Source organism: Dermacentor albipictus, chromosome 6 (genome assembly GCF_038994185.2).
Source record: "Dermacentor albipictus isolate Rhodes 1998 colony chromosome 6, USDA_Dalb.pri_finalv2, whole genome shotgun sequence".
Taxonomy (NCBI): domain Eukaryota; kingdom Metazoa; phylum Arthropoda; class Arachnida; order Ixodida; family Ixodidae; genus Dermacentor; species Dermacentor albipictus.
Window position 1 is genome coordinate 48,187,318 of NC_091826.1, and position 19,564 is coordinate 48,206,881.

Here is a 19,564-nt window from a genome sequence, read left to right on the forward strand (position 1 = left end):
TTAATAGCTGGGCGCTGGCTTTTAGCCGCACAAATTGAAGCACGTGCAATAGAAATGGCATGTGCTTCCACAACGCCATTTCTAAATCGAAGCTCACTTTCTCTACTGTACTCTCCCGGGTTGTCGGAAATGTTTTATTTGTAATAAACGGGTATGACCTGCTTTCTCAGAAGGGACGTTCTGGGGACAAATGGTAGGGAGAGGGAGAAGAAGCATGGCGTAAGTTAAAACTGCGTGAACAGAGGCGTTTCACTGAAACATTTCACGACACTCCAGGATCCCCTTACTGTGCTCCGGCTTTCCTATTCACCTCTTTCATGCTGAAAACTTGGGGGACAGAAGGCCACGGATAGACTGCATGCTAATTACCTTGTGTCGGCGCTGGTTATAGTCTTAGCACTGTCACACGAGGCGCAAGACGCCGGCTCGCTTTCAAATGTTGCACCTCAACCAGCAATATGAAGACGTGTCCGGTCCGCTATGGCAAGATATGTATCCCCTTAGCTAAAAAAATATGGCAGCCTCACCGGTGTCAGAGCCGTGCCCATCCTTACTATCCTTTAGATGCTCTTCACCAGACGAGGAATTCCGTAAGAGTCCACGTAGTGGACATGTCCATTTCATATGCTGTTGAAGTTCTGTTGGGCTAGGCTGGTCTGCGCGTCCACAGCAGTGACGTGCCACAGCCAATCAGCACTTAAGCAGCAGACGAGATGGACACGGCCACTAGGTGGACTCTTACGGAATACCCCCCCAGGTTTGACAATTTTAAACAAACAAGCATAGCGTACACTTGGCGCCCTGGCTGTAATATCTGAAGACTATTACGGCACTCCCCTCCAGCCCCACCCCACCGAGAACAGCTGAAATTCCAAACCAAAGAGCGCGCGCCCTCCTTCTCGAGGATTGATTTCTCGCACCCCAGCAAGAGAGTTACGGTCGCGCGCACCAGTGCCTCCTCACAGTCCGATTTGCGCCACTCACAGTTAGTAATAACCCAATGCGGAAGGGGCGACGCCACCGCTGTAAATGCGCTGCGCAGAAAAGAAAGCAAGGAAGCGAATGAAATAAAAAGCAGGCAGATCCCATGCCCTGGGGGAATCGATGTTGTGCGGGGAGCCTACCAAGTTAATGAAATGACCATGAGAGCACCAAGACGTAGGCGACTGTTTCATGACCCACGTGACACACATATCACGATGTGCATGTCATGACGATCATTTATGCTTGTCGTAAACTCTTGTCAATCTATGCCAATTTGTGTGCCTACCGAGTTAACGAAACGACCATGAGGGCACCAAGACGTAGCCGACTGTTTCGTGACCTACATGACGCATGTGTCATGATATTCATGTCATGACCGATCATTTATGTTCGTCGTAAACTCTTGTCATACTATGCCAATTTTGGTACATACCAAGTTAAAGAAACCACCATGAGAGCGCCAAGACGTAGGCGCCTAGATAGGTACTGCCAAAGTGATGAATGGTCGCCAAAAAATGCTCCGCATTTAAAAGGAGGCGGGGCTCGGCGCGGCGATACGTCCCTCGGCTTCGGCATGAGATAAGGCAGGGAAGGAACACCTTAGGCACACCACTCGGGAACGCTATGTTGAGGCATAGGGAGAGGGTGTCCCCGTTGGCAGTAACGCTCGCCTCCTGGCCGGCATGGTAACAGGACAGCATCCTTATATCTCCTCCGATAACCAACCCTGTCACACATGAGAACAGCAGTTCTGCCTTTAACGCGCAAGAAATTAAACATCTTTCAGCTTTCCTTGGACGCAGAGCACTTAAACTTTGCAAAGCAACACCGCGGTTTCCTGGTGTAACACGAGATCAAGAATTAGCGTGGACTCGGCTTATAAAATCGCTTCAAGATCGACTAAACAATACAACCAATACACTGATGAGACTCGGAGGTTCTGCTCGATTTTTATAGTCAATGTGCTCCAAACGTAAGACGGCTATGTTTTCGACACTCCAAAAGTGCCAAAATTAGGCAAGCAATACTAACAAGTTACGTATTAAAACCGTCAACTTTGGCCCAAACAAACCATGTGCTGACCGGCTTACACTTGGGATCAGATTTAGAATATATATTATGTAGATCTATAATGAGAAATTTGCCAATTTATCGAAGTACCTTAAGATACAAATGGAAAGTATCGTATCGGATGCAATAATTGTGGTAGCATCATGTATCTGTATCTCAAATACTTGTTGCCCGAGTATCTTGTATTGTATCATGACACAATTGCAAAGTAACTTTGCCCAGCCCTGTAGTGTATGTTCCTCTCTTCCTGTGACTTCTGATTGTCCAGGCAGCGAGGGTTAACCTTGTGTCGGTAGCCAACCTTGGGTATACCATAACTGGTTATAGCACTAACGCACAGATGGTGTTTGCAAGACCTGTTGCACACTTTCTGCGGGGTCTCCATGTTAGGCTCCATGGTGGGTGGCTGGCGTTGCTGTCGAAAATGGAAGACTCTTTATGGATAGCACTTTTCCCAATGTCCCTGATCGCCCTCATAAACGGCGCAGCGAAGTATTTCAATTCTTTGTGCCAGCACCCAGGAAAACATTCCCAGGTATCATCATGTACATTCCGACAAACCAGAAAAGAGCGTGAAAGTCACCTCACCTTTCCTTGTTCCGAAATATGTAAGTGATGCTATAGGCCGACGTTACAGAGCTACGAAGCTAGCTAGTGGTGATCTTCTCTTGGAAATGCAGGATAAGAGACAGTATGAAAAGCTACAGAACCTTGTCTCCTTTGAGAACATTCCGGTCAACGTGATGCCACACAGAACTATGAACACCATCCGCGGCGTTCTTTTCGATGATGATCTGATGAAACTTCTGGAAGGTCGGAGAGATGGAAACGTGATCAATGTGACACGAATTAGGATGAGGTGCGGCGGGAAAGAATATCTGGACAAAGCATCTTTGTTCTAACATTCGGCTCAAGTACGCTGCCCGAAACTATCAAGGTCAGCTGTATGTCAAGATCCGGGTCAGACCGTATGTCCCAAATCCTCTGCGATATGCTTCAAATGCCGGTGATTTAGCCACAGTTCATAGAATTGGCGAGGCCGCCAAACTTGCGCGAAACACAGTGAAAACGCTCTTCACTGTGTGTATTGCGATGGGGAGCACGCCGCATACTTGCGGTTCCTGCCCATCATGATCGAACGAAAAGGAAATCGCAACTATCAAAGTGAAATCGAATATTTCATTTAAGGAGGCACGAATGCGTGTGTGTTATACCAGAACAGCCTTGCCGAAGTGCCGCGTCACGGCGTCACCGTCGGCTCACTGCCCACACGCAGTTTGCCGGCAGGCGTCCGCCCCTGCGACCGCTGCAGCTACATGGACAACGTTCAAACTGCGCGCGCCCGAAACCGATACCGGAAGTGTAGAACTGTCCGCACCATCTAGCTGCTCGGTGCGCTACAGTCGATTCGGCCGCTGATCCGCTGTTTCCGAATTCCTTTATCTATGCTGATGTCGTCTACGACGTGACGCGCCCCGGTTCGCCAGCCATTGCCATATGTGGCGCGCCGGAAACGTCGTATCCGCTCCTCGAGACCGACCGAGCTCAGTGATAAAAAAACATAGGACCCCGTCACTATTGCGAGAGCACGGGATCCCTGCCAGAGGACGTCCTCCATGCCCGACCCGAAACGAAGACATGTGCACCGCCTTCGCGACCACGTCGTCGCGGGGGCAAACTGGCGTCCGACGCGGTTTGTCGAAGCGGTGCCTAATGCCCGCGTGTGTGGCCTCTGCAACGTGATTCCAAAGCGGGCTGTCCTGCTGCCATGCTTGCACGCCCTGTGCGAATCCTGTCACGCATCCAGCTGTCATGGCGGAGGCATGCGGTGTCCCCTGGATCAAGAGCCATTCGAGGAAGCGGAATGCGTCGGCGTCGACTTCCCCGCCAGGAAAGCTAACGCCTTGAAGGTGAGTGCCGAAAAAAAATATGTATTTCATGCAGTATCTCTTGTGGGGAGTCATCTAAACGACGCGTAAGCATTTGCTACTAATCGCTCCTGTTTCGCCGTCGTGTGCTGCTGTGTTTGGTGTAACTGCCAGGAACACCGCGAAAGAACTGTGAAACGGACAAGCGCGGTTGCAACACCGAAATGATAACCGAGACCAGCATGAGACGACCGAGAAGAGGAGAGTAGTAGCTTAATGTTCATTCACGTTATGTGATGGTAGTTACACATTTAAAAAAAAAAAAGCATGCATATCCAAAACACATGTTACAATCCATGAAGCGGTGCACTCAATGCTAGATAACTAAATGCGATGCCTACTATTCTTTTTAAAGGCGTCGCAGTAATGTCACGAGTGACGTACGTTTGTCCTTGGACGTACGTACAAGGTGACGTGCACCCGGCCACAGAAGTTTACGGAACACAGGATCTCGGGGAACGTTTAATTACAAAACAACCTGTGACAATAGCCAGTAAAACTTTATAAGTTAATGTTGTTAGCATATTATTGTCGAGGCCGAAATGCAAATACCAGGCTGCGTTGCGAGGTTGCGGAGATATTCAGCTTTTTCTCACATTTCATGGTCCGTAATATTTTGTGGCCGGGTGTACGTTTTTCCAGGGAAGAAATGTTGATTGGATGTGTGCGTCACGGAGAAGTATGACGCATACATAACCTAACTGAAGTTTTGTTCGAAAATGCGAGGCAATTACGCAACAGCTGGCGCAATATTATGTGCGACAAGTACTGAACTCTTTCTTCTGGTAGACTGGTACCGGTTGGAGTATAAACATTCCAAGACGCGCTGAGCAACTTTATTTATAGAAGGAAAAAAATTTCGTGTCGACCTCGACCCGTCGTCTACTGGTTGTAAAAGTGGCGCGGGCCGGCGTCAGGCTGCTTCTTCCTTCTGTTTCCTATTGTGCTTTCTTTGCTTCTACCACTGGCTTCGTTTGGATTCTCTCAGCTCGGTGCTGGTTTATACATGAGCTGCGGGGCGTATCGTGAGCCAATCACTGCTCTTGAGGTTGCATTATTCATTTCTGTTCAATAGTATCGGCAGACGCGCGACCTCATGCGCAGTTGCAGAATTTCGTGGGGTATTGGGCGGAGTAAGCGGTCGCAGATACGCGAGAAGCAATCTTTTGCGTAGGAAGCGCTAAATTTTGTAAAATTAACATTTAGTTTTCCTTAGGGAAGCGTCGATTTTCGGCAATGTTTGTAAACGTTCATCATCGTCATCACCAGCAGCAGCAGCCTGGTTACGCCCACTGCATGGCAAAGGCCTCTCCCATACTTCTCCAACTACTCCGGTCATGTACTAATTGTGGCCATGTTGACCCTCCAAGCTTCCTAAATCTCATCTGCCCACCTAACTTTCTGTCGCCCCCAGCTACGCTTCCCTTCCCTCGGAATCTAGTCCGTAACCCTTAATGACCATCGGTTATCTTCCCTCCTTATTATGAGGCCCTCCTCGTAATGAGGCCCCAAATCGATATTGTGCTTCCAGTGGTCGGCACAATTGGCTCTTCTCTTCCAAATGGAACGAATTTCATTGAAATTTGTTTAGCGATTTTGCAATAGGGGACATCTTTTGCAATAAGGGAATTCGATATTGCTTCGAAGTACAGACCTCTAACAATTTCGCTTTCAGGTGACGATACATTTATATAATGCAGTCTGTGCAGTAGGGTCGCTCTGTGGTTGTGTGGCATTTTGGCGTAGCGCAATGCCAAGACAAGGATGACCATATAATGGTGACGGCTACTTATTCTTGCATAGCAGAAGCAACATTATATATATATATATATATATATATATATATATATATATATATATATATATATATATATATAATGTCCGTCTAAGATTGGGTACATCTGCTAAAACAAAGTTGTATTTGTTTTTGTCGTGTCGTGTCTAGGTTTATTGCTGGAACGAGGCTCAAGGCTGCGAGTTCGTGGGCACCGTGGAAGGTCTGCTGCGGCACTACGAGAACGAATGCGCATTCCACAGCGTGGAGTGTTCGAGGTGCGGAGTGGGAGTCCTGCACAGAGACCTTCATGCGCACTACGTGGCCAGCTGTAGCACGGACGCCTGCTCCGCGGACACGGACGAGTCGTCCTCGGAGCCTGCAGGACTGACGTTACACGAACTGAACGCCGCCCTGGAAGAGCTGAAGTCGCTCTTCAGCGACCAACTGCTGCCTACAATTCAGAGTCAGATGAACGAGTTCACTGAACACGTCGAACGTCAAGGCGCCATGTTCGCGGAGATGGCTCGCCAGCTCCGAACGTCCGAGGACAACTTAAACGGCGAGATGGCCGAAATCGAGGCGGCCATGATCCCGTCGACGCTGTCGGACGGGCTGCCTTCGCAGCCAGGGTCTGCGGGCAAATCCAGCGCGTCGTCGACGCCGGGTTTCTCGGGGAAGCAGCTCGTACTTCGAAAGTTGGAAGTCTTCGTCGACGCGCCGCTCGGTGCTATGGAAGACTTGCGGCAGATGATGGCGACGTGGCGTGGTCACCGCCAAGTCGTTGCTCATTGCGAGCTGGTCGGTCCTTGCGGCGATAGCGTTCCACATCTGACCGGTGTGCTGTCGGCGTCACGTGAGTTGTGTCCAGAAGTTCTGAAGTTCAAGTATCTCCTGACGCTCGAACAAGCCGAGGAAATTTTTTCGTGTACGGAGGAGGAGAGAAAATTTGCCCCCGTAAGTGTTTTGCACAGGAGGAATACGTATATTGTGCTCGCCGTCACGAAGAGTAAGCAAACTTTGCGCGTGGACATTGAGTTGAACGGGGCCCTGCGGCAGGGCCGTCAGTTCTTTCCGCGTCCTCTCCGTGTGGCGGTTCTGCATCTGGGCGGAAGGAAGAGTTGCTTGCAAAAGCTCGTCGACGAGCGTTCTTGTAAACGCGATCAGTCCTCGCTGCAGGAACATGTTCACCACGCATTCTGCATCGACTTAGTTTCCCTGAACAAAAGTGATTGTCTTCAAGAGGGAAAAATGATGTTCGAGATTGAGCTGTTTAATTGAGCTGGAGGCGTACACGTTCGGGAGTCTCGAGCACCCATAGGGTGCTCGTGAGTCGTCAGCACAGGGCGCCCTTCGCAGGCTCGTCTTGTACACTTTTCGGTTTCGTTATTTTGGGTTTGCGAAGATTTGATGGGCTTGCTTCTTGACTCAAATAAACGTCGTGAAGTTTCTTGCGTTCATTTCACATTCTTGGCATGTTTGCTACTCATGTTGTCTCAGAATTTATACCTAGTTCTAGGATTGTCCGCTTTGTTGGCTTATTATTGTACTACTGCAGGAGTCCGCAAGTTCTAAATAGGCCACGACGCCAAATTTCCGAGCTTGAATGTTAATCTGCATGTTAAACCGCACGCGTCCGCCGGCAAGATCGCAACATCTCGAGCTGATTTAGTGGGGTGGCAAGTTTGTTTTTGAAATATTTTAGATCGCAATTAAGCCGTACAGCAGTCTGGCCGGGCTGGCGCTCTTGTCTGGCCCTATCCATATGCATAACCGTATCCGGCCCTTGGGCCAATGAAATCCTTAAATCACCATCAGTCTGGCCGGTGAAGAAATAAAATGCCACTCGCGGGGGAATGGCTTCCCCGGAGTAACAAAGGCCGATCTCGAAGGTCACGCTTTTGTGTACTGTAAGCACCGATGCGATTTCACGAGCTGGAACTACGTCATGTCCGCCATGCGTCGTTTCCTCTTCGCGTGCGCGTCTTGGCTACCTGCTGGTTCATTTTAACGCTCGAGCGAAGGAAGTGCGCGCACATTTCAACGGCGACACTCCCGAAGTGCGAGGTCGTGGGATCGAATCCCGACCACGGCGGCGGCATTCTGATAGGGGCAAAATGCAAAAAAGAAAACAAAAACTCCCGTGTACTTGGATTTAGGTGCACGTTGAAGGACCCCAGGTGGTCCGCATTTCCGGAGTCCCCCACTACGGCGTGCTTCATGATGAGAAATTGGTTTTGGTAAGTAAAGCCCTGTAATATATTTTTTTAACGGCGATGCCCCGTCCATTGTGAGCACGTTAGAGAATCCAAGGTGGTCAAAATTAATCCGGAGTCCTCTACTGTGGTGCCCCTAGGTCTCAAGAAGACGGGTACCCCGTACCTCCACCAAATGTTGCACGTATAAAACTATTTACGAGATGTATTCACAGATACAAAACGTTCGCGGAAGCGGAAGAGTGCCCAGCCAGGCTGTGTCGGCCTTTCGGCGTCTTCGGCGACGTCACCGTTCTTTTCTTCACCTCACAGTAACAACTCTCTCTCTCTCTCTCTTTCTCTCTTAAGCTTAGGTCCGATGAGGCAGCAATAAGCTGTTAATCGAGTGTCAAGGGGAACCTGTTTTAGTTTGTCTCGGAAAGCAAGCTTTCTTTATTCCGAAAGCCGGCTTACACACATAATTATTCGATTGAGTATTATGCTACGCAAATACCATTCACAAAAAGAACTCCGCTGGCCCTATACATACAGCTGCAGTCATGGATTTCCCGAATGTCTTGAGCGCCTTTTTCTCCTAGGGGGGAGGGAGGGGGCATATTCTTAAGGCATATTCTTTCCAAAGAACTTGATGTTTGCACCTTACAAACAGTAGTTGCTCATGTTAAACCGCTAAACAATGTGTATTTTATGTTCGTACTAATTTGACGGTGGCTGCATGTGCACAGATGGGGGTCTGGGAAAGCAGAAGTGCATAGCGCCATCCTGCTGCGACTGTGTTCACTGCAATTATTCGCGACGTCGAGACATGTGGCTTAAAACTTACGCTTCGTGGTGGACATGTTCACGTACCAAGGAGGTGATAAAAAGAGAAAGAGAGAAATATCAACCTCATCAGAATTTCTCCGACCATTATAAGCTCCCTTATTGCTCTTAAGCACCTTATCCATTCGCGTCGAAACATTATCTACCGTGATTGAGACCCGTGTTAGGCACTCATCGCTCCTCATCATCCTCATCAACTCACTGACTGCTTATCTCTCTGTGTTGCACGACGCGAAGCGTATGAGTCCTCAGAGATCGGTGGCATTATCGTCGTTGAAGGAAGGCCTCGACTGAAAGCACATCCCGCGACCACCGAAACGCACCGGGGATGTGTCGTGTTTGACATAAAATTTTGGCAATGCCGCAATTTTACTGATGCCTACAATGACCTGATGTCCACATTTCTATTCCACAACCACCAAACCCTTCAACAAAGCCTTCATAGAAACTCTTCTCCTTTGACATTTGCTTTGTACCGCTGGTACAACGCATTCATTTAGTTAAGACCTATTCAACTGCGGCGAGCGTGGGTGTTTTAAAAAAGAATTGCCGTTAACACCGCATGGTATTCGTTACCTAGCCACAGTGCAAGACAGTGTACCTTATGACATGTTCTTTCTTCTCGGTCTTCACAGTATCTGGAGAAACCGCTGTAAGGAATTGTGATGCAAATGTGAGAACACTAAACTTTTGCTTTGCTAAAATATGAGTAAACTACGAGAAGTGTTTCAGAAATTAGCGTATGACGATGAACTGTTGTTATTGATGGATGCCCTCGCCAGAATGAAAGTTTTGTGATCTCAACCGCAAGCTCCAAGCGCAGCGGTGGGAAAGTGAATATTGTCAAATCGGTGGCACCAGTATGTGTTGATGTATTTGGCGATTGTCTGGAAATAAAGAAAAAAAAGTGGGTGTTTAGCCCTATGGGTGAGACACTCCTGGCTTCTGAACGTGGAGTCGAATCCCAACACCGCTAACGTTTTTCCTTTCTAATTTATTCGGGTTTTTTTTTCTTCATGGAGCGCATCGTTTTACGCGCTACGGACAAACAGACCGACGGACAGATTTCCTGAGTGAGTCGCCTGAGAATGCTTACGCATTTAAAAATCCCGAAGTCTCAGCTCCCGTAGCTTCTTACCGGCAGAGGCGTAGCCAGCGTTTGCCCCGCCATTCACCTCTGAAAGAGAGACCCGAGAGTTGAAGTCCGCTCACAAATCAAATGCGTGCTTTTTCTCTGTTATTGTAAGCGAAAGAATAATTGGAAAATAAAAGCTGGCCGTCTCTGGCTAAAGTACAGACTTTGGCTGAGCACCGATATCATGATCCGCCGCAACATTTGATAAGACATTCAGACTTCACTCTAAAACCAGTGACACATGCATCCATCGGGGCAAACGTGCCACATCCTTCATCACCACTGTGACTGCTCTTTCCCTTCGCCTTTCCCCTTCCCCGGGGCGTAGTAGAAGTTCAAAGCAAGCACAGGCCGAACCACCAGGCATTTCACTAACTCGCTGTTAGCCGAAGAAAAAAAGCGTTAGATTGCAACGTGTTGCGATTGTAATTGAACATTGTAATTACCATAGCCCTGGCGATGCAATAGGTGTGCTAAACAAACGAACACAACCACGCAATTCAACTCCGCGGTGCTCTGGCGGGATCACAGCTGCCAGCCGATGTTCCGTGAGCTTCGACGCTCGCATATGAAGCACCGATAATTATACACGGAAGGCGAGCCACACGACGAGCAGCTGAGTCAACCAAGCCCTCCGGTCCGAAAATGGCCGCCAGCCCTGACCTTCGGGGCGACGGATTAAAAGAAGGGTAATAGGGCTTGAATAATCGCGCTCCTCCCTCCGCCTCTGTGTTCGTCGCTCCCTGGCTCCCGGTCAGAAAAAAAGAAAGAAATACTAGATGTATAAATAACTACAGACAGACAGAATCACCCGCTCGCCCAAAACAACTCTCCCCCTCGCAGAGCTTCTCTTTCGCAAGGCCGTCACGATTAGAGCCCGTCCAACGGCGCCGATTCCCTCTCCGCGAGCGATCTGTGTCACGTTTCGAGACCGGCTCACTCAGATACCGCCCCAAAAGCTCCGGTCAGGTGTTTCGTGGGCCTCTGCTATGCCAGGCCCTGGGAAATGACAATGAAAATGGGGATGCCGTACTGACTGCTTTTTTTTTTTCTGTTTCTGTCTCTCTCTCTCGCTTGACGCTTTCCTTTCGCGTAGCACAATCCGTGCGCGGGATGATATTGCCCTCCCCCCCCCTCCCAAACCCGCTTTTTATTTTGTTTCGTCAAAGCGTTTCCACGTCGCGCGTGATCAATTAGGTAAATGCGCGTGGTGTCGCACACGGGCGTGTTCGTGTACGAGTCGTGTATAAGAGTTCGTGTATGAGAGGCTGCGCGTTCTTGCGAGGGAGTGAGTGAGTGCGTTGGCTGGAGGAGGAGGAGGATGAAGGGCAAGAAAGGGGAGGCGTTCGCGATGCGTCATATCGCAGGGCGATCATTCTCCTCTGTAGCCGCTGTGCAAGGCCGCGAAGACAGCGTGGTGTTCCAACTCTTTTGAATATACTGTGCCGAAAGAAAAAAAAGAGAAATGTTTATTCCAAAAGATGGCGACACGAACGTTGCGAGCCGCAATGACGACACCATATCGCTAGAGCGATACCGTATAGCCGGACACGTGTTCAAAGAAGTGTTCAAGTACACCGGCTGTGTAGCTTAGGCATTACTAATCAAAATAAATATTAATGACGCTACACTTATTTATTACAGAATTCAGAAAGTTATTTTTGAACCACCCCAGTCATATATAACATTTTTTGTACATACCACATTATGTATCAAATTGCATTTGCATTGGTAAGTGCTACAGTTCATTATATGATGTTTGATAATCAGGTATGAAACTGTTTAAACATTTGATTTTCTGTTCAATTTCTTCATATTTCTATGTGTTGCTGATTAAGCTGGTCGTATAATAGTTTTATTTCGTGTTCTACTAGGCGTGTTTTTATAATTTCGCTTTCTAATTTGTTTTTATATTTAGTTTAAAATTTTGCGCTGTCCTTGCAATAGCATTTTTTTTCATGCATATCCCCTACAGGAGGTCCCAATTCAGTCTCTGACTCTGTGACCTCCTCCTGTACATTGGATTCTGTAATAACTTTATACATAGGAACAAAATTTGATTCTGATTATTGAACCAACAGAGACGAACATATTAACAAATAATAAAATTGTCACATCTGCTTGCTTAATGTTGAATGCGTACGAACACACGAAAGTTGAGTGCAGTTTATGACGTACCAGAGGTAATTTGCCAATACAGGGATAACGTGAGGTAGTTCGAAGTGAAGAAAACTATGAAATAAAGTACATCTTCACAACTGTTCGGTTTGCATGCGGGTGTTTGGGAACCTCGGCATTTACATGGTTCGCAAGCTATTTGAGGACTTAAACGGCTCTACGAAGAGTAGCGGTATCTCAGACAGGATTAGAAACATTCGTTCCAGAATAGTTATGATTTTTTATTCAGAGAATTTCCTTAAAACTGTTCAATAAAATCCAATTGAGTCTCTACAGTTAAGTGAATACGGTTTCGATAATGTCTGCATGTTGGGATCAAGGTGCTTGTTGACAGCGCCCAGGGCTTCCGCAATAGCAGCTTTCGGCGAGTTGATAGCGCTGCGTGCCTGTTTGTTAGTTTCCTTGTAGTACTCGTGTTCTACGTGTGCTGTTACCTGTCCTAGCGTTATTTCCTCCTCTTTTTCTATTTCGTTGCCTTCCTTCTCTTTCTCTCTCTGTGATGTTTATATATGTTCAGATGAATAGTAATAATAATCGATCAATCAGTCATTTACCGAGCCGAGGAACATCGCTAAGATCTGAGCACTTGCGCACACGAACATCAATCAATCAATCAATCAATCAATCAATCAATCAATCAATCATGTTTATTTAACGTGCCCAGAAAGAACCCTAAGGTCTGAGTGCTGGCGCACGCATACGTTAAAATCCAAAACAAGAACACTGCAGGGGAATATTATTAAAGAAGAAAACAAAGAATAAAAAGAACAATTGTAAAAAGAAGAGAGTACACATAACAAAACGTAGTGTAAATACAAATGGAACACGGGGAGAAGGGCAGTATAACAATGCGTGAAGCTATGACACAAGGCAAAGCTCGGAAAGGAACGATGACAGCGAGCTATGAAAAGTGTCATGATCGTGGAAATAAGCGTTATAAAGACACTGCACTCTGTGGACGGTTGCGTGTTGTTGATTACAGGCAGGGACATGAAAAGGTCTATGTTCTCTGGTGATCTTGTTAGGAATACGAATCACGGTACAACTGAGGAGTTAGGGACAGGTGAGGGTAACGTGGAGGAGTTTGAAGAAAAACATAAGGTCAGCGCCATTACGTCGGGAGTGAAGTAAGTACAGTGACAATAATCTAAGACTGTTATAACAAGGTCCAATGTCAATGTTTGCAAAACAGTGATGAGATATGCTTAGAAACTTTTTCTGGGCCCAATCTATAATGTCACTGTTGAATATGAAAAAGCCATTCCACACAACTGACGCATGTTCGAGCTGAGGAAGAGAGATAGTTGGGTACAACTGGCGGAACAGTATAGGAGACTTGAACTCACTAGATAGTCGGCAAACAGAGCCACTAAAGCGCATACCCCGCATAGCAACGCGTCTAGTGGAAGCAGAAAAGTGTAAGGTTGCACCAAAACGTACACCGAGATCGTTGACCTAACAGACCTTACACTATGATACAGAATCCACAGAATTAAGAAAAGGAAATGCTTGCTGTTTTGTGTGTGAAAGTCCTGACTTTTGTCTTAGCTGCATTCTAGGAGCGATTATTATCTTTGCATCATCTAGTAAAGGAAAGCAGGTCCGAGTGCAGTGTGGTGCAGTCATCAACAGTGTGAATTTAATTTAAAATTTCGGTATCATCGGCATATGGAAGGAGAGAAGAGTTTGGAATAACGTAATTAACATCATTGTTAAAAATCTTAAAAAGGTGTGGTCCTAATACTGATCCTTGAGAGACGCCACTAGTTGCCATGTAAAAAGAAGACGTTCGGCCGTTGACGTTAACATAACATCATCTATTAAGAAGCTAAATGTGCAAGAGATTGACTACTGACGGTTCAACATCACAGTGCGTAAACTTGATCAGAAGCAGTGAGTGGCAGACTACATGAAAGGCTTTGCTCAGGTCACACTAAACTGTGTCAACTTCCCCTTTTGAAGTACCGGCGTGGAGATCTGTGTCATGAAATTTGCGGGATTTCTGATAGTGGAGCGGCCGGTGAGAAATCCATGGCGATTCGGAATGAGTGAGTTCTTCACAGTAAAAGAAAATATCTTGTGACGAGCAAGCTCAAAAATCTTAGACGAGGCACAGAGAAGAGAAATTTGGCGATAATTCGAGACATCGGTTTTGCAGCCAGACTTAAGTGCAGGAAAAACGCGAGCAGTTTTTCACATCCGAGGGAAAGTGGATGTAATCAAAGAGTTGTTAAGTATAGATGTCGTTACAGGAGCAGATATACTGCCCATAAGTTTTTATAATTGCAGAAGGGATGCCATCGGGGCCGCAGAATAGGGAAGGCTTCAAGCGCTTAAGGTATTCGTGGGTGAGCTTTTCATCAAACAACACGGTACTAGATGTATAGGAACCGTCGAGTGCTGCTGACTGACTTCAGCGTTGAGACCGGCAGCTTTATATGATGATGAAAAATGAAAATGGGCAGAAAAATGATCCGCGACTGCTTGGACTTCTGCTCCTCTACAGTCGAGCAGGCGAAAACACTCTCCACGTATATTACAGCGCTTACGGATGTACTTCCAAAATTCCACCGGCCGGTCGGAGGCGCTCTTTCCCGAGAATGCAATATAGGAGTCTTGATCCCGCTTACAGAGGCGCTTACAGAGAGCCCGAAAAAAGCAGAATTCTCTTGACTCATTAGGCACAGGAATTCTAGATTTCCGGTGTTATAGGACAATTATGAGTTCAAACGAGGAACCAGTGGGGATATGTAGAACGTTTAGGCCTGTACTGGAAAATGTATTCGCGCATAGTGCTCAGAACAAGCTTCGTAAACTGATCGACTTGGTCATCAACATTGGTTTTGTCTTTAAACAGCGAGCAATCGGTGGTGGACAAGAAAGCATGTAAACCGAGATAATCACCACGCTTGAAAGCGTATGTGACCAGAGGAGCTAATAATAATAATAATAATAATAATAATAATAATAATAATAATAATAATAATAATAATAATAATAATAATAATATTTATTTAATAAGGTTACATAATGCATTGCCCTGACTGCCAGATTTCTGCCATACAAGCCCACAGAAGGCTTCGGCAAACCTAGCAAAATTATATGTAAAAATTTATTACTTGTAATAAAGATTTTTTTTCTAGACGTCTCATCAATTTACGTATTTTTTTTCACTATGTGTATCATGTTCGTAGCATGGTCCTAAAACCAATTGATGCTTAGAGCGGCCCGTTTGTGTTATTTTGCATTTTTGGTGGCGATAAACATTCTTCTTATTATTATTTTAATAGAGACGGCTCTCTGTAAATAGCAGTGTAGTAGGTATTGTGTATAGGAAACTTCGATGCGACATTGAGGGTTACGTGGCAGCAGAAGTTCACAGTTAGCCACGCATGGTCACGCAGGTCGTGTGGCCGCAAGTAAGTCCGTTACTGTAGGAGTGCCGCCCCGTGTTCTTGCGCACAGGAAGCCTCGCAGCTGTCTACAAAACCTAAAGCTGCTCCGCCTTTGGTCTCGTTGGCTTTTCAGGGTTTTCGCGGTGAGCTCCAGCTGCTGGAGAAACTAAACCGCTTGACAGACGTCTGATCAGCGGCAGCGCTTTTTTTTCTCACATTCTTCTTGTCAGCGATGAGACTTTGCCTTCAGCTTTTGCCTCAGCCAGGAAACAGGATTTTCCCACATTCGATTGGGTGGTCGTCCCCATGTCGCTGCGATCAGCGTGTAGGGGAGCTGGAACTGCATGCGGCTTCGTCTCCTACGTCACTCTGGAAGCCGGTATACCTTGGTATAAAGGTTCGAGGACGGTGACGAAGGAATCGATGGAGACGACGTTATAAGCGCCTAGGCAGGTCGAGGGTGAAAGAAGACAAAAAAAAAGCAAAAAACTAGGAGGGACTGTCGCGTGACGATCTTGAAGACTAGTGGCAAAAGGAGGAATCACGTGAAAAGCACCCCAGCACCACGCGACGGCAAGCATTAGGCATTCGCGCGTGGCTGCACTGGGTGGTCCGTCTGCTACTCGCCTGCTGCGTCACTCGGCAGTTGTAACGCTCGGCTAATCGCGCGGACGTTCAGGAGCCACAGCATTGGCGTGGCAACGGCGAAACTGTGTCCAGGTATAGAAGCCCAAAACAATATATATACATATATATATATATATATATATATATATATATATATATATATATATATATATATATATATATATATAGCGTAGACCACAAAGCAAACCACGTATGGCCTGCTGTTTCCAGCATTCAACGTGTTATGTGCGCATTTATCCTGATTCGCCCAGAGAAAGCAGGGAGATAACTGCATCAGAGGAGGTTGCCTTGCGAAGGCCGAGTGCCTGACGTACATCACGCCTCCTGGTAAGGTTTCTTCTAAAATATCCTTCTCATCTCGACGAGACGGATAAAGCGAAAATGTTAGTTTCTGTATGATGCTCCGAAGCTGTCTCCTCGAGTAATTTGCGCACTCTGTATGTACAGGTGCAGACGAAAGTAATTGGAACACGGGAGCGGTGGCTGAACTGAATACCAGCGCGCTCTTGAAGCGCAGGACAAAAGCGAGAAATTGGATTACGCATTCGAGCAGGCCGGCTGTAATAGCCAGATCATACCTCTCGACCTGCTTCTTTAACCAAAAAATCGCAGCGTCGTTCGCAGCTTCTGCGGCTGCACACTCGCTAGCGCGATGAGGTTGACAGCATACCTGTTTCTTACAGTTCGCATGCACGCGTGGGATGATAGGTCACGTAAGCTTGGGCGACATGCAGGTTCGAGCGCGGGAATTAAAAGAATTTTGTGGTTTTACGTGCCAAATTGATTATCTGATTTACGAATCCTGCGTTAGTGGGGGACTCCGGATTAATCTTGACCGCCCGGGGAACTTTAGCGTGTGGCCAATGCATAGTACACGGGTGTTATTTGCACCCCCCCCCCCCCCCCCCTTATTGAAATGCGGTCGACGAGGCCGGGACCGATGACGCTCGACTTATGCGCGCCACGGAATGCGTTTTTTGCTATGTACAGACTTCATTCCACGCTGTTCCCAGCTTGTTCTGTTCAACGTTTCTAGGTGATAGAAAGAAGTAGTTTAGGTCGGGCCGACTCCTAAAACACGGAAAGTTTCGCGTTAGTCTATAATGAGCCTTTCTTTTGTGATACGCCTGCCAAATATAATAAAAAATGGCGCTCGCAGACGGGAGAACTTCGTGATACGCTTGCAGCATACGAGACCGAAAACGAACAAACCCCATCACGCAGGGAGCACAATAGCCTGGAACGTATATGCGGCGAATATACGGGCGAATTTTGTCGGGTCCTTGTTCTGTCTGCATCCGTCACGATCCCTCTTCCAAGGCCGCTGAGCGCGCCCTTGCGCTGCTGCAAGACGTAGATACATCGCGGCGATGATGGTCGCGTCAGAGAAAAAGGAAACCTTCAGGAGATCACTGCTGTTCAGCCTTCGGATCTGCTGCCAAGGTCACGCTTCTGTAGCGAAGAAAAAAGAAACTGAAATTCGGGCTAGTTGGTGTGGATTCGATTCTTATTTTTACCCGCCACGGCGGCGTAGTGGCTTCCATCGCCGCGCCCGAGGCCGCGCACGGGTTCGAATCCCGGCCTCGGTGGCGGCATTTTCGTCGGGGCGAAATGCAAGCGGGCCTGTGTGCCGTCCAGGTTGTGTAAGGAACCCCAGGTGGTCCTGATTATTCCGGAGTTCCCCACTACGGCGTGCCTCATATGATGGTGGTTTTGGCGCGTAAAACCCCAGCATCTAATTACTTTACTTCTTATGTTAATATTTTTTCTTGAAAGGGGGTGTCAAATCAGAACACAATAAAAAGACGGACAGCAGCGCTATGTGCTTGCGAATGAAAGGAAGCTTAAAATAAGACAAATAAATAGTTTGTATCTAGCTTCAACTCAACGCACGCACAAAAGAAGCACAGACAAGAAATAAAGGTGTTTGTTTGTTTGTTTGTTTGTTTGTTTGTTTGTTTGTTTGTTTGTTTGTTTGTTTGTTTGTTTGTTTGTTTGTTTGTTTGTTGAGCGCATCACACGCTCCCGCTGCAGGCTGGCACTCTCGTCCAGCTGGTTCGGAAAAAAAAAAGCGTGCCATGAACCTTCGACTTCGGGACGTGACTGGGCAGGAACGTGTTACATAGTCCCGCTCCTCTGCGCGTTACACGTGGCATTATACGTGGGTACTTTTCTATTCCTACAGGCCCTGCTTTCTCTTTTTCTCGGACGTCGTGCGCTTACGCATGCACGGCGGCGTGTTTTCATCTGTTCTGCGTTGCATAACGATAGTGCTTATATTTTTTACGCCGACCCTATTCCGAAAAACATGCACCCAGACTACAACAAAGAACGTAGGAAGGCACGAGCTACTTCCCTCATCCAAGCTTACGCCAACACCGCGGGCGTCACCTTCGTCGACGCAGCTGAATACCAAGATGGACGGCGCTTTGCGGCGGTTACCACAGTAGGCGGCTTGCTCCGACATGCTGCCAGCATCATTGCCAAAAATGCCGAGACGGCCGAGGAAGTGGCCATCGCTCTGGCCACTCTTGGCCCAGCCTGTCACACTATACTGAGTGATTCTCGCACAGCAGTCAACAACTACATCAAAGGTCGTATTTCTCATCAATCACTCCGTATCTTACGACAAGCCCCGCACTCGCCTGAAAATCAAATCACACTCGTCTGGATCCCAGCACACGCCGGCGTTGTCCACCCGCACCTCACCAACCTCAACGAGGTTACACACTCCGTAGCACGAGGACTAGTCAACCGTGCCGGAGACGGTGCAGGTGCACCCGCAGGACGCGACCGCCTTACAAGGTACAACGACCTTGTAAAGTCATTTTACCTTGCAAGAAGAACCTTCCCCACCCCTCACCGCAAGTTAAACAGGGCACAGGCAACCACCCTTCGCCTGTTACAGACGAATACATACCCCTCCCTCACATGCTATCACACTATATACCCCGACATCTACCCGAGCCAGACGTGCAAGGTCTGTCAAACTGAATCGGCAACACTCCCTCACATGCTATGGGAGTGCAAACATCAATACCCAGACCTTAATCCCGTGACCCTCTCGTCGAGATGGCACGCCGCCCTGCGCAGCTCCCATCTCGACGACCAACTCTGGGCGACCCAGCAGGCCTACGAAGCGGCGAAGAGGCAAGACCTCGACGTCCCATCGTGGGAGGCCTAGGCCCAGCCGACTGAACTGCTGGTGCTCATTAAAGTTTACTCTCTCTCTCTATCTTATTTTGCGTTTCCTGCTGGGCCGGAACTCGCGTAACGGTTCCGGAACCCTTGCTTCGCAGTATTCGGTGGCGAGAGGAATAACGATCATTTCAGCTAATACGTTGCATAAATCTTGAGAGAGGGTCAGTTGAGGCAACGTCCTTTTTGTGGCAAGCCATTGTTCTTGGAGGTGA

At 47.6% G+C, this 19,564-nt stretch overlaps 2 protein-coding genes across 4 annotated transcripts in view; both read left to right on the top strand.

The window, feature by feature from the left end:
- The window catches only part of LOC139061064 (E3 ubiquitin-protein ligase RNF217-like), a 344,621-nt gene that overhangs the window by 142,041 nt on the left and 183,016 nt on the right, over positions 1–19,564 (top strand). The gene's annotated exons all lie outside the window — the stretch shown is intronic.
- On the top strand, positions 3,363–7,823 carry LOC139061066 (uncharacterized). Its single transcript, XM_070540524.1, has 2 exons — positions 3,363–3,965; positions 5,929–7,823. The coding sequence occupies exons 1-2, from the start codon at positions 3,672–3,674 to the stop codon at positions 7,036–7,038; spliced, it is 1,404 nt and encodes a 467-aa protein (XP_070396625.1). The 5' UTR covers positions 3,363–3,671; the 3' UTR covers positions 7,039–7,823.

Coding starts and splice junctions, on each gene's coding strand:
- LOC139061066 (XM_070540524.1), top strand. CDS start 3,672: ATGCCCGACCCGAAACGAAGACATGTGCACCGCCTTCGCGACCACGTC. Junction 3,966..5,928: donor GGAAAGCTAACGCCTTGAAG/GTGAGTGCCGAA, acceptor TGTCGTGTCTAG/GTTTATTGCTGGAACGAGGC.